The sequence below is a fragment of the Mirounga leonina genome, unplaced genomic scaffold (assembly GCF_011800145.1).
Source record: "Mirounga leonina isolate KUSES-001 unplaced genomic scaffold, KU_Mleo_1.0 Mir_167, whole genome shotgun sequence".
NCBI lineage: Eukaryota > Metazoa > Chordata > Mammalia > Carnivora > Phocidae > Mirounga > Mirounga leonina.
In genome coordinates, this window is record NW_023270422.1 from 3,892,910 (window position 1) to 3,907,799 (window position 14,890).

Consider the following 14,890-nt stretch of genomic DNA (forward strand, 5'->3'; position numbering starts at 1 on the left):
AGTGAAACAAAACACCTGTACTCTGAAAACTATAATACATTGACAAAAGAAACTGAAGATGACACAAATGGAAAGATATTTCATGCTCATGGATTAGAAGAATTAATATTGTTAAAATGTCCATACTACGTGGGGGGATGGATGAAATAGGTGATGGGGATTAAGGAGTGCACTTGCTGTGATGAGCACTGGGTGATGTATGGATGTGTTTAATCACTATATTGTACACCTGAAACAAATATAACACTGCATGCTAACTATACTGAAGTTAACATATAAAAAAAAGAAAAAATGTCCATACTACCCAAAGTAATCTACAGATTCAATGTAATCCCCACCAAAATACCAATAGCATTTTGAACAAAGAATAACTAATCCTAAAATTTGTATAGAACCGCAAAGACCCCAAATAGCCAAAACAATCTTGAGAAAGCAGAACAAAGCTGTAGGTATCACAATCCCTGATTTCAAAGTATACTACAAAACTATAGTAATCAAAACAGCTTGGTACTGGCACAAAAACAGACATAGATCAATGGAATAGAACAAAGAGCCCCCCCAAAAAACAACTCAAGAAGACAAGAATATACAGTAGGGAAAAGACAGTCTCTTCAGTAAATGGTGGTGGGAAAACTGGACAGCTACATGCAAAAGAATGAAATTGGATTACTATTTTACACTATATACAAAAATAAATTCAAAATGGATTAAAGACTTGAATGTAAGACCTAAAACCATAAAACTCCTAGAAGAAACCAGAGGCAGTAAGCTCTTTGACATAAGCCTCAGCAATAACTTTTTGGACCTGTCCCTTTAGGCAAAAGGGCAACAAAAGCTAAAATAAATAAATGGGATTACATTAAACTAAAATGCACAGTGAAGGAAACCATCAACAAAATGAAAAGGTAACCTACTCAATGGAAGAAGATATTTGCAAGTCATGTATCTGATGAGGGGTTAATATCCAAAAGATATAAGGAACTTACCCAACTTAATATTTAAAAAGCCCAAATAACAGGGGGCGCCTGGGTGGCTCAGTCGTTAAGCGTCTGCCTTCGGCTCAGGTCATGATCCCAGGGTCCTGGGATCGAGCCCCGCATCGGGCTCCCTGCTCCTCGGAGAGCCTGCTTCTCCCTCTCCCACTCCCCCTGCTTGTGTTCCCTCTCTCACTGTCTGTCTGTCAAATAAATAAATAAAATCTTAAAAAAAAAAAAAGCCCAAATAACCTGATTTAAAAATGAGCAGAAGACATAAATAGACATTTCTTCAAAGAAGACATACAGATGGCCAACAGGCACATGAAAAGATGTTCAATATCGCTAATCGTCAAGGAAATGAAAATCAAAACCACAATGAGATGTCATCTCACACCTGTCAGATTGGCTATTATCAAAAAAACAAAAAATAATATGTGTTGGTGAGGATGGGCAGAAAAAGGAACTCTTGTACACTGTTGGTGGGAATGTAAACTGGTGCAGCCACTGTGGAAAATGGTGTGGAGTTCCTCAAAAATTAAAAATGGAGGGACGCCTGCGTGGCTCAGTCGGCTAAGTGTCTGCCTTTGGCTCAGGTCATAATCCCAGGGTCCTGGGATTGAGCCCCGCATTGGGCTCCCTGTGCAGCGGGGAGCCTGCTTCTCCCTCTGCCTGCCACTACCCCTGCTTGGGTGCGCTCTCTCTCTCTGACAAATGAATAAATAAAATCTTTAAAAAAAATAAAAATTTAAAAAATTTTTAAAAAATGGAAATGCCATATGATCCAGCAATTCTACTTCTAGGTATTATCAAAAGAAAGCAAAACACCAATCAGAAGAGATATATGCACCCCTATATTCATTGCAGCATTATTTATGATAGCTAAGATATAGAAGCATATTAAGTGTCCATTGATAGATGAATGGATAAAGATGTGGTATATATATGTATATGAATATTATTCGGCTATAAGAAAGAATGAAATTTCACCATTTGCAACAACATGGATGGACTTAGAGGGTATTATGCCAAGTAAAATAAGGCAGACAGGGAAGATTTCACTTATATGTGGAATCAAAAGAAGAAAACAAACAAAACAAAACAGACACGGACTCATGTACAGGAAGCAAACTGTTGGTTACCAGAAAGGGAAGGGTTGAGGAGTGGGTGAAATAGGTGAAGGGGATTAAGAGGTACAAACTTCCAGTTATAAAATAAGTCATGGAAATATAATGTACTGCATAGATCATATAGTCAGTAATATTGTAATAACTTTGTATGGTGATAGATGGTAATGAGATTAATGGGGATCATTTCATAATGTATAAAAATATTGACCATCATGTACACCTGAAACTCACTGGATACTGTGTTAATAATACTTCAATAAAAAAATTTTAATAATGGTATGAATTTACCATTGTTTTAAACAGTCCCCTATAGATGAATATTCGAGTTATTTCCAATAATTGTGACTACAAACAATGCTGTAATTATTACCCTTATGCTCACAGCATTTTATATGTGTGCAGGCTCGTCTTTAGGGTTCATTTCCATAAATGGAATATCCGGGTTAAAGAACACATGCATTTGACATTTAGGCAGACATTGCCAAATTCCCTTCTATACACTGTCATTCTTGTGCCCACCAGTTATTTCTGAGAAATCCTGCCAGTAGAGTGAGTTGTCAATATTTTGGATTTTGCCCCTGTGACAGGTAAGAAATTTCATTACCATTTTAGTGTCTGTTCTTCCAGTTTTTTCGTATCTGTATATGTGCATATGTCAATAAATTTCTGATGCTACCTTTGTACCCCTCCTCAGGCTCATCTCCTGCCTTTCCTTTTCCTCCCCATCCATAACATCAGCTACCTTTTATATCATACATACTACTGGCAAAGCTATTAGAAAACAGAGCGAGATGTAAAACTTGGCTCCAAAGTCCTCTCTCTACTCCACAGTCACGGTGTGCGAAACAGCGTGCAGTTCCATTGAGTTCATCTGAAAATCATTTCTCTTTGAAATGGTTCCCGATGGGCCCAAGCTAGATGTCACAGTCTCAGCACTTTTATTATTGCATTTAGCTCACTGATTCGTGATTATTTCCATTGCTCTCCTAAGGTTGGGGTGTTTTAGCATCTCCAGAGCCTTGGACGATGCCGCCACTGATTAGTCGCTCAATAAAATATTTCACGAGTGACACACCGAGAGTGAACGCCTAAAATGTAGAAAATGGCCTCCTGCCCAACCCAAACAGGGAAAGGTCCATTTATCTTGGGCCCCAGCAGCCTTTGCGGCTCTCTCCCCCCAGGTCCCGGCTGGCCCCGCCCTCCAGCCCGACCTCGGCTCGCCTTCCTTCCCTTCAGCCTCGCCTCTAGCTCCGCCCCGGCGCTCCTCTCCTGCCCCGCCCGCCAACCTCACGCTCCTCCCTCTAGGCCCATCTTCACGCCCGCCCTCCGCACGCCTCCCTTAAGCCCCGCCTCCAACCCTGCACCCCCTGCGTTTTCCCTTCTGCCCCGCCCACCGCCGTTCCTCGCCCTCCACGCTCCTCCTCCTTCGACCCCGCTTCCTGTGGAGCGAGGACGCTTCGGAGCCGTAGGAGCGGCCCTCGACCCAAGGGCCCGCCCGCTGTACGGCTGACGTCAGCACGCCGGGGGGTGGGGCCGGGAGAAGACGCGCGCGTCGAGAGCGTGAGCCCGCCTGTGAGTCGGAGACCAGCAGCGCGGTTCGTTGACTGTGTTCCGAGCCGTCTCCCGCGGCCCGAGGCCGTCCGTAGCCGCCTGCCCGCCCGCCGGCCGCAGAGCCGCGCCTGCGCAGCGTCCCCGGCCCGAGCAGGCGGCGCCGGCGGCCATGGCGCACCGCTGCCTGCGGCTTTGGGGCCGGGGAGGCTGCTGGCCCCGCGGCCTGCCCCCACTGCTCGTGCCTGGCGGCCGCATGGGCCCCACCGACCGCTCCTGCCTTCGGACGGTGAGTCCCGGGGGCCCAGCGTCCTCCGCCCCCGGCCCGACCCTCGGGCCTGCTTCCGGCCCGGGAGAGCAGGGTGTCAAGGTCACCGGCCCCCGGGCGCCCTGGCGCCTGTCCGGGCGTCCGGGGCGGGTTCGTGAGGCCGCGTGCGCTGCGTGTTAAATGCTGGGTCGCCCCAGCGTTTCAGATCATTTATCCCGTAAGCACGCTGTGCGTGTCAAACCCTGGGTATAGAATTGGATTTTTGAAAACAGAATCAGATACTTGTGCGTCAGGAAGCTTCAAAAAGATCATCTGGGAGGGTCCTCTGACTTCATTAAGGACGAACCCATTTTACAGATAGAGCAGCTGAGTGCTCACTTCGGCAGCACATACACAGAGCAGCTGAGACCTAGAAACGTTAAGGAACTTGTCTGTCATATCACCAGTATAGGTTGCCTTTCTTTCACCTGCTTTCATAGTACTGGAAAGTAGCAGCTGTCGTGCATGTGTTTTAAGGGTTGGCAACGTGAGCATGATTTAATGAAAGCACAGGTTTTGGAGGTAAGCTACTCAACCTCTCTGAGCCTCCATTTCTCCATCTGTTGAATGGGGCTATTGCTGCCATTCTGGGTCTGGCACATAGTAGATAATACATACTAACTATGATTATTAACAACATCACCTCCTCAGAGTAGAGAATGTGTTTTTTGTTGCGTAAGAAGGCCTGTCTTCAGTAGGCGGCTATTTCTCTGTTGGTGGTAACGAGCAGATACAGGGCTCCAACGTGTGGGCTACGGTAGTACGTTTTTCTGAAGTGATGATAATGTGTTCTCACGGAACAGCGGCAGTAATCTGTCAAGTAAAGGTTCATCTAACGGGTGGGTAGTCGATACCAGCTTTTTCGGCCACACGGTCTCTTGCTGTCTGCGGGTTTTTTAGAGACCAGCCTTGCATTGGTTTACTTAGGGGCATAGGGGCAAAAGAACATGGAACACAGGAATCTGTCACTTACTCGCCAGATGCCCTTGGGGAAATTATCTCAGCCTCTCCACTTAAAATGGGATATTAATGGCACCTGCATTCATGATTTTCTTTGAGAGTCTTGCCAATCTTGGAGTATCTTCATCTTTTTCTTACTCTACTGCCCTGCACTGGGCCTAACATTTGCATTGCATCCGTGTTGCCATCTTACCTTGCCCTCTCCTTTTGTCCCTAGTGGATATTGGACTCAGACAAGAAACAGATAGGGATCTGCCTTGTGAGTTTGCAGTTACGATGTCAGAAATCTTATCTGAACCCCGTTTCTCTGTTGAGTGGCACTATTGTCCTGTGAGTCTTGGATGCTGAGGTATAAGGAAGCCTCCTGTGCCGATAGCAGTAGCTGATTGATTGGAGGGTCTGTGACACATTCCCTGGTGTTGCTTAGAAGATCTCTCTGGGGCTGTTAGGGCATTGCTGTGCTACCTGAAAGATTTGCCTTTAGGTTTGTGCTGCTGTTAAGGTCAGACACAGAAGTATGATTCTCACAGTTTTTCTGGGGAAAAGATTTTGGTATGAGATGTCATTCTCAGGTTTTATGCTCAGAGGAATAAGGACTGATGAAAAAGCAGCTAAAAAGTGCTCATACTGTCAAACATAAAAGCTAATCCTCTAATATGAGGTACTCTAAACTTAAATTTTGTGAGTTGATACTTTTTATCTTATCCTTTGAGTGGGTTTGGACTAGATAAGCAGAGAAAAGTTTCATTGATGGTGCCCTGAGAGAAAATAACCTCAGAGTTAAAAGCAGTTACAGGATTATTGCTAGAGGTATTCCAGGTCAACACAATTTGAAAATAGAAGGTTTATCGGTCAATAAATGTTTATGGAGTACATACCTTGGGCCCGATTCTATACTTTACGGTGACGTAAAGACTTACTTTATATGGTGATGTAAAGAACCCTTACTCTCCAGTGGCTTTCAGAATAATTGGGAGTGGTAATTTAAATCTAGGTATCACCATACGATTTTAACAGTGCTTTTACATACATTATTACACTTGATCCTCATGGTGGCATCCCTGGGAACTAGTTGTTTTCTCCCGTTACAGATGTGTAACTGAAGTTCCTAATATGAGATGTGTCGTTCAAAAAATTCAGATTTCTAGCTTTAACAAAATTAAAAGTTCTGACACCGTCTGCCTAGTGATTACAGGTCCTTCAAATCCCAGGCCTAGATGTTGCTTTTCTTAAAACATCCGTAGGTCCCTTGAACATGTGATCACTTTCTCTGTGCTACCTCTGTTGCATATACTTAGAGGTTTTGTATTGCTCTGTGTATTATACCATCCTGTAATAGGTTTGTTCTCAGGACTCTCTCCCTTGCACTTCTGAGTTTCTTAGAGGTAGGGATTGGTTCTGACTTCCAGACCCCCACCACTTACCAGTGTGTGGCCTGGATAGATGGCTCAGTGCATCAGTGTGGCTTGTTATCTTATCCACCTTGACTAACAGGTCATTTTAATCTGTACCCTTTATGGATTTGGTATTGGAAAAGCTTTATTCACTTACGATACATTCTTATTTATTATCAGTGGTGGTTTCATAGGCCAAGTGTTCCCAGGGGTCAGGGAGGGCCTAACACAACAGAAGCTCCAAATTCTGTCAGACCAGCATTGCTGTCAACCAAGATCAGTGTCAGTGTTTCTGTCCTATTTTGCTGTGTAGAATTGTATATTAATTTGAAGTTAAATCAGCTCATGCTTTCTTCTTTATTGACTTTTTTATTCACATCCCGTAAAATTAATCATTTTTATTGTACAATTCAGTGCTTTTTAGTATATTCACATGGTTATACAACCGTACTACTATCTAAGTCCAGAACATTTCATCACCCCAGAAAGAAGCCTTATAATCAAATTAGAGTCACTCCCCATTTCTCTACAACCAGTCCTCTAGCCCTAGGCAACTGCTAATCTACAGTCTCTGGATTTGCCTGTTTCGGACATTTCATAATGGTGGAATCATATAACGTGGCCTTTTGTGTCTGGTTTCTTTAATTTAGCATAATGTTTTTAAGGTTTATCCATGTGGTAGCATGTATCAGCGCTTCATTTTTATGGCTGAATAATATTCCATTGTTTGAGTATACCACGTTTATCTCTTCATCATCACTTGATGGACATTTGGGTTGTTTCCACTTTTTGGCTCTTGTGAATAATGCTGTTATGAACATTCATGTACAGCGCTTTGTGTGGACATGTTTTCCATTTCCTTGAGTAGGAGTGGACTGACTGGATCACATGGTAACTCTGCATTTAACTTTTTCAAAGTGGCTGCACTGCTTCCCATTCCCGCCAACAGTGCCCCAGGGCTCTGCTTTGTCCACAGTCTCCACATTCTCACCAGCGCTTTTTATTGTCTTTTGATTATAGTCATCCTGACAGATGTGGTTTTGTGATGTTCTCTTTTCCTCATCAGATCATAAATGGGGCAATGCTGGTGGATACTAATTCAGATGAACTTCTCTTTAAACATTCTCATCTGTATTTAAAAGTTTGTTCTCCCCAGAAATGGTGATGATTTTTCACTTTGCCAAGGGATAGGATAACTTGAAGTTTTTCACTGCCAAATTCGGATGTATCCCCTCAATGCACCTTGCTTTTAATTGTGAACCTAAAAATTTAATAGGGAGCTTGTTCAGTTTGTTTATGTTATACTTCAATTTACCTAGACTGTATTTAAAAAATAACTTTATAGCAACATACGTTACTTAAAGCAGAGATGTGTCTGTAATGGGACTTGAATAACCTGCACTCTCACCAGAATGACAATATATCAAATACCTTTAGCAAATGTTACTAGTGTAAGGATTTTTTTTTAAGGATTATCAGTGATGTCGGACCATAACTTCCTTATCCTAGAACTAAGATGAATTTAGTATTATGTTTGCAAGGTTTGCAAGCAGTGCTGTTGTAATTTCAGGTGAATAGTCTTGTAGTTTTATAGACCCTACAAACCAAGACAGCATGAAGGAGCAGATTTTCTGTGTCAGTTTGTCTTTTGAATGCTACAAATTGATAAACAATGCCAAAGTGAATGTGTTGGTGGAGAATAGTAATTGGGCCACAGTTCTAACCTAGGCAGGATTTTGAAGTATTCTTGTCTTCTGGATCATAATTTATGTCTCCTGGTTCGGTTGCTGGAATAGAGTGGCACCATCCTGGGCAACTGGAGGCCTCCCTTTTAAAGGGGGGAATCCCCTATGCTAGTGTGAGGGGAGAAACATGTCATTCACTTTGAGATATTAGGAGAAGAAGTCCTCTTAAATCTTTTATCTTGATATAATTTTTATGCTTTTATTTATATGTCATGTTGCAGCTTTATCGATATGCTACAACTCAGGCAACAACCAGCAGAAATTCTCTTCTGACAGATGTAATTGCTGCTTATCAAAGATTCTGTTCTCGACCTCCAAAAGGTAAGCACACTCAGTGTGATCATAATGTTATATATTCTTGTTAAAGATGTACCAGGAGCAGCATGCCTGGGTGGCTCAGTCGGTTGAGCAGCTGCCTTGGGCTCAGGTCATGGTCCTGGGGTCCTGGAATCAAGCCCCGCATCGGGCTCCCTGATCAATGGGGAGTCTGCTTCTCCCTCTCTCTCTGCCCCTCCTCCTGCTAGTGCTCTCTCACTCTCTCAAATAAATGAAATCTTAAAAATAAAAAATGTACCAGGAGCAGGTGTTTACTAATAGATGCATAGCTGTTGTTTCAGGTTGACTCAACTTCTGTCTCCTGTAAACCACCCCCTACCTACTTCTATCTGATTGCAGTGATGAAAATGTATCCCCTTCAATTATAACACTTTTGTAGGTAATGAAATTGGCATGTAAATGAGGCTTTTTTCTTTAACACCTCTGGTTATTTAAGCGTTGAATTACTTCTACACAAGAAATGCTATACTTTGAGCATAAGCGTTTTAATGAGGTATCAGCTTCAAAAATGAACATATAGACATAAAACCTAATGAATTTTAGTTTGAGGGTATGTATTTTTTTTCTTTTTCTAACAGGATTTGAAAAATACTTTCCTAATGGAAAAAATGGGAAAAAAGCTAGTGAACCTAAAGAAGTTACCGGAGAAAAAAAAGGTACCTTTTAAAAAGATTATGCTTGAACTTACTACTTTCCTCTAGTATATGATGTTGCCGATCGTTTTCGCTGAACAAAGAAAGTGTTCTCTTAAGGCAGTTCTGAAGTGGAAGGTTACAAGTACATGCAAAGTTCTACAGACCCTGTGTTTCATTTCACCTAATTTTTCTGTTCATGTTTTCTTGTCATTTTTCAAATTGAATTAAGTTCACCTTAGAGATGACCAGTCATATTTAACTCCAAATTTGGTCAATGTATTTTACACATCTAAATCGTTAAGAAAAATCTTAGAAACCTAATACATGCATTTTTATCTGGCACATATTTTGATATAGTGCAGTGTTTTTCAAATTGTTCCTCAGAGCCTGTCTTAGCTTAGGGTTTCAGATAGGGTTTCTTAGAGCTTGGTGGCTGGGAGGACTGTGTAGGCCCTGAGTCTCCTGTCCCCCTTTCACACATGTGATAACATTTAGCACAATGCCCAGCACATTTTAGTTGGCATCTTTGTTTTTAGGGAAATGTAAGGAAAACTATAATACAGCCCTTGTTTTTTAAATGAACTTGGATCTAGTTGAAGAGACAAATACATGCTCAGAGAATGCAGGGAGTGAAAGCAAGGCTAGGGGCTAAGAGAAGGGAGAAGCGCTAGTGTGGCCTGTCTAGAGACGTGGGCAGTTTGTACAGGGTTTCCCAGGAGCACGGTGGCTCATCTTTTTATCTTGGTTTAGGGGCAGATTAAGGGTAATAGGTCCATTTTTAAAATATAGCCTGTTGCATACTTTTTGCATATGTGTTACTTTGTCCTGTCCCAGTAGTAGGGAGTCTTGTCAAACAACTTTAGAAATGCGCTGTACTCTGTTTCCCAGCCCTGCGCCTCATTTCAGGTAGGGCTCGCCTCTCTCAGACCCTGCCTCACCTAAGACAGGGGTGCAGAAGCTCCTTGTGTGCATCATGGTGGGGTGAACACGTCAGGAACTCCGTGCTAGGTAGCTGCAGTCTCTCATCCTGCACGGTAGAGGGGTTGCTTCACCGTAGTTGAAGATGTTAGAGTAGTATTTGTGATTCTGTCAGAGGGGAGAAAAGTGGGGGGGTGGAGGGTGTTAATGGCATATTGGTTTCCCAGGGCTGCTGTAACAAAGCTCCACACCTGGGCGTCCTAAGCAGCACAAATATGCATCTCACAATTCTGGAGGCCAGAGGTCCAAGATCAGTGTGTTGGCAGGGTTGGTTTCTTCTGAGGGTCACCAGGGAAGGCTCTGTTTCAGACCTTTCTCCTTGCCTTACAGGTGACTGTCTTCTCCCTTGCCTCCTCCTCTCTGTGCATTTCTGTGTCCAAATTTACTCTTTCTATAAGAATGCAAATTATATTGGACTAGGATCTACCCATATGACCTCATTTTAAACTTGATTATTTTTCTCTAAAGACCCTATTTCCAAATAAGATCACAGTGGGCAAGGACTCTCAACATATGAATTTGGGGGAGGACACATATCAACCTGTAACAGTGACGAATTTTCAGATTCTTACAAACTAATTTTATGTGGGTAAGATTTTTTGGTTGTTGGGGTTTTTTGTTTTGTTTTTTTGGTAGTCCATTATCAAAATTATGCCTTGCTTACAGAAGAAACTGTTAACAGTATTCACTTCATGGGAGTGGGAAAGGGGAGCACCTCCTTTTTACCTTCAAGTGGGCATTCAGGAATTCGTTTACCTTCACCTCAAACACAACTCTGTCACTGTCTCAATGTCACTTAACACTGCAACCAGTTATTTACGAAGTTTCTTAAGCTACACCATTTTATCTGTAAAATGAGTATACTAGCATACTTGCCAGGTTGTTGGCGTATTGTGCAGGTATCACGGGATAGTGTGTGTAAAGTGCTGGCAAGCTCCCTCAAATGCTAACTCTCTGTTAGTCTCCTTTCTCATAGCAGACTGAAGAGTTGCCATAAGCTCTTTCACAAGAAGACCTTTTTTTTGGATTTGTATAATGTTTTGATTTTTTTCAAAGACTGGAACTTCCCTCTCATTTTTGATACGACCCTGTAAAATAGGGAAGATGGCTTTATTCACATGTTATTGTTCCTACTTGTCAAGAGCACAAAGAGATTAAGTAAAATCTCAAGGTGTCAAGGTAATTTGAAGAAAAACTGGATTCCAATCCTAGATATGCTTCTGATTCCTCAGTCAAGGTCAAAACTTGTTCTAAAGCCACAGTAACAACAAAATTGATGCTTCTGTCTCCCAGGAGGATAGCTGTTCTGTGCTCAGTGACTGTTATACTTGGTTTAAATCTTGTTGTACAGGATTGGATTGCCTTACAAAGACCCGATGTAACTATCAAATAACGAAGCTAACATTTAGTGTGTGCCTGATGAAACTCTGCCTTCTTATTTTATAGTAACATCAAAGACGTGTATGTGAGTTATAACAGAGTGAAACAGTATTTCCTTCAAAGTCATCTAAACTTTGAATACTGAGTATTGTCACGACACTAACACACAGGCAGATTCCCAGAATTGCTGGTTGATGAGTAGCTGAGACAAGGGGCGCTGAAGGGTTTCCTATTCCTGATTCCCAGAAATAAAAGGCCTACATTTATTTCTAAGCATATAATACAACAAAGAGGTCACAGCTATTAATAGTTGGCTCTGGATATATCTTAATGAAAAAAAGATTAACAAGTTATTGTGAGAGCTTTTGTAGTAAGTCATTTATTAAACCATAGTAATGAGAACTTTGTTGAGAGAGTTGAAATTCTGCGGTGCTGCTCTGTGTGCTCTCTGTTGATGAACAGACTCAAAGCCAGCTGCTACCCCACGCCCTTCTGGAGGAGGAGTTGGTGGCGGTGGAAAACGAGGTGGCAAGAAAGATGATTCTCACTGGTGGTCCAGATTCCAGAAGGTGTGATTCCAGGCTGTGTATTAATTTGGAGGGTCTGGGGTGGCCCCAGGAGAGGTTGGGAGGGATTTGTGTCCAATATAGCCTAGATCATACTGTGACATTCCGTTCTTGACAGAGACTGTCTCCTTCTTTGCCCAGGGTGACTTTCCATGGGATGACAAGGAATTCAGGATGTACTTTCTCTGGACTGCTCTATTTTGGGGTGGAGTCATGTTTTACTTCCTGTTCAGGAGCTCCGGGAGAGAAATCACATGGAAGGACTTTGTCAATAACTATCTTTCCAAAGGAGTAGTAAGTATTTTATGGGATGGGTGGTTTATAGTGGTTCCAAAGGTGAAATTCGGTAGATTGCACCAATAAAGTAACAGTCAACTAGTTACCGAGCTTCTCCTGTTGATTTTTTTTTTTTTTAAAGATTTTATTTATTTATTTGACAGAGAGACAGCGAGAGAGGGAACACAAGCAGGGGGAGTGGGAGAGGGAGAAGCAGGCTTCCCACGGAGCAGGGAGCCCGATGCGGGGCTTGATCCCAGGACCCTGGGACCATGACCTGAGCTGAAGGCAGACACTTAACGACTGAGCCACCCAGGCGCCCCTCATCTTGAATTTTTTTTAATGTTGGAGAAAGTACTTGCAACCAAGAACCCTGTTTGTTTTGGCCCAGCTGTCCCCACATTTACTGCAAAATCCTTTTCTTTCACTTCTACTAGAACCTAGCTTTTGACTTGCTCCCGCCATCCTCCATCTAGTTTCATCATTTTATCATTTTCCTATGCTTCTCGGTCACCTCTTCCCCCTTGCTGGAGTGTGCCACCCTCTCCGGCTCCTTTATGCCTCCAGGGCTCTTAATCTCCCAGGGGCTTGGAATTGGTAAATAAGTGATAAATGTTGAAAGTGAGAGCAGATGGGCTCTCAGTTGGGGCCCAGGCAGGGCTGCCTAGGAGCCTTTGTCACTACCAGCAGGTCTTTACCCAGTGAGCCTCTACTCCAGTATCTTTTAGATGCTGTGGACTGTAAGACAACGTTATTTTATGTATTTCTCAGAAAAATTTAGTAAGCTGCCAATGAAACTATAAAGTAATACCAACTGTCAAACATATCCTAATTTCTCAGAAGTTAAAATATGAAAAATGTCCACCTTAGAATTGATGAAGTGAAGTGATAGTGAGAGAACCAAGCTGCTCTGTCACTGTGGGGAAATTATTTAACCGCTTAGTACGGGGCTTTTCATCATTGAAATGGAAAAAATAAAGGTGAGATAGTAATACTTACTGGTAGCATAAAGAATCAAAAGTTATTTTTATTTTTTTTAAAGGTTTTATTTATTTATTAGAGAGTGTGTGCAGGGGGAGGAGCAGAGGGAGAGGGACAAGCAGACTCAGCACTGAGCACAGAGCCCAACCCAGGGCTGGATCCCAGGACCCTGGATCATGCCCTGAGCTGAAATCAAGAGTCAGAGGTTTAACTGACTAAGCCACCCAGGTGCCCCTCAAAAGTTATTTTTAAAGGTTGTACAGTAAGGTGAGGATGGAAAAAATGGAATCGATTATTTACTCGGATTTTTGAGGCAAATGTTTCTTGTGGAAGCCAAGATACTTATGTATGTATCCCAGTTGTTGGGAGAGCCTTCTTTCTAAGAAGTAACTGTGTCCGTGTGTGGAGGGGGCCGTAGCCATCCTTCGAGTGTGGTGACAGGGCTTTGAGGAAGATTCTCCAGAGAAGCATCTCCTTTTGGACCCACTGGTTCTTTGAAATCAGGCTCCTCCTGGAATTACCCGGGGCTCCCTCACTTTCCAGTTTTGACTTGTACCTTTCAGACTTCTGCCAAAGCAGACTGAATGACAGCAGGAAACAAGCCTCTTCCAAAGGGCTCACGCTCCAAGTCAACTCAGAACTTTGGAATGAGGTTTTTAGTGTTCTTAAAAACCCTGTATAATTAGGACATTAAAAAAATAAGTTTCTATCATTTTATACCCATAAAATGGCAAAAATTAAAGTCTTCTAATAGCAAGTGAGGATGTAGACCAATAGGAATATTTTGTTGTGCAGTGTGAATTGGAGAGCCACTTTGGAGAGTAGTTTCACGGTGTCTAGTAAAGTACGTATATCTTGCAACCCAAGCCTTACTGTATCTACAGGTACATGTCCAGAGAAATTTTTGAAGATGTGCCCAAGAGGATATATGCGGCAGGACTGTTCATAACAGTATTGTTAGTGTAGCCAATGTTTTGAAACAGCCTAAGTGTTAACAGGAGAATGAATAAATAACTTGGGGTGTGCTCATGAAATGGAATACTATGCAGAACTGACATGTCAGCAAGGATGAACCTCACAAATAGGATAGGAAGGGGGAAAAAAGTTACAGAAGAATATATACCACGCAGGACCATTTTTAAAGTCCTAAAAACAGATGAACCATGAGAGACTATGGACTCTGAGAAACAAACAGGGTTCTAGAGGGGAGGGGGGAGGGGGGATTGGTTAGCCCGGTGATGGGTATTAAGGAGGGCACGAACTGCATGGAGCACTGGGTGTTATACGAAAACAATGGATCGTGGAACACCACATCAAAAACCAATGATGTATGGTGACTAACATAATAAAATTAAAAACTACAAAAAAAATAAAGTCCTAAAAACAGGCAACAGTGAGTGTATGTTTAGGGTTACGTCTGTGCGTGGCACAAGCACCAGGACATGCTTTGGGACAGTCAGTACCTAATGCCGAGAATGGCCACCTCTAGGAAGAGGACATGACTGGGGGCTTCAAAGTGTTTGTGACATTTTTATTTTTCACCCCAGAGAGGGGAGCATGGGTCCTCCCTATGTTGTCGTTCTTCTTTGTGTGTCTAAAATACCATGTGCAGTTTTAATGTGCTTGAGAGAATATCTCAAGTCTTTTCTGTAAATTTATGTCTAAACATTTAACTTTTTA

The 14,890-nt window shown here is 42.5% G+C and overlaps 1 protein-coding gene across 4 annotated transcripts in view; it reads left to right on the forward strand.

Annotated features, from left to right (window-relative positions):
* Nucleotides 1–3,672: 3,672 nt before the first annotated feature.
* Nucleotides 3,673–14,890, forward strand: part of AFG3L2 (AFG3 like matrix AAA peptidase subunit 2) — a 44,219-nt gene continuing 33,001 nt past the window's right edge. For 2 of the 4 annotated variants that reach the window (XM_035013869.1, XM_035013870.1), the window contains exons 1-5: nucleotides 3,673–3,941; nucleotides 8,280–8,379; nucleotides 8,973–9,050; nucleotides 11,850–11,956; nucleotides 12,095–12,247. In XM_035013869.1, the coding sequence (XP_034869760.1) occupies nucleotides 3,825–3,941; nucleotides 8,280–8,379; nucleotides 8,973–9,050; nucleotides 11,850–11,956; nucleotides 12,095–12,247 (555 nt within the window). In that variant the 5' untranslated portion in view covers nucleotides 3,673–3,824. Of the gene's footprint in view, nucleotides 3,942–8,279; nucleotides 8,380–8,972; nucleotides 9,051–11,847; nucleotides 11,957–12,094; nucleotides 12,248–14,890 lie in introns of those variants that run through there. The other 2 variants (XM_035013868.1, XM_035013871.1) reach the window with 2 other exon arrangements.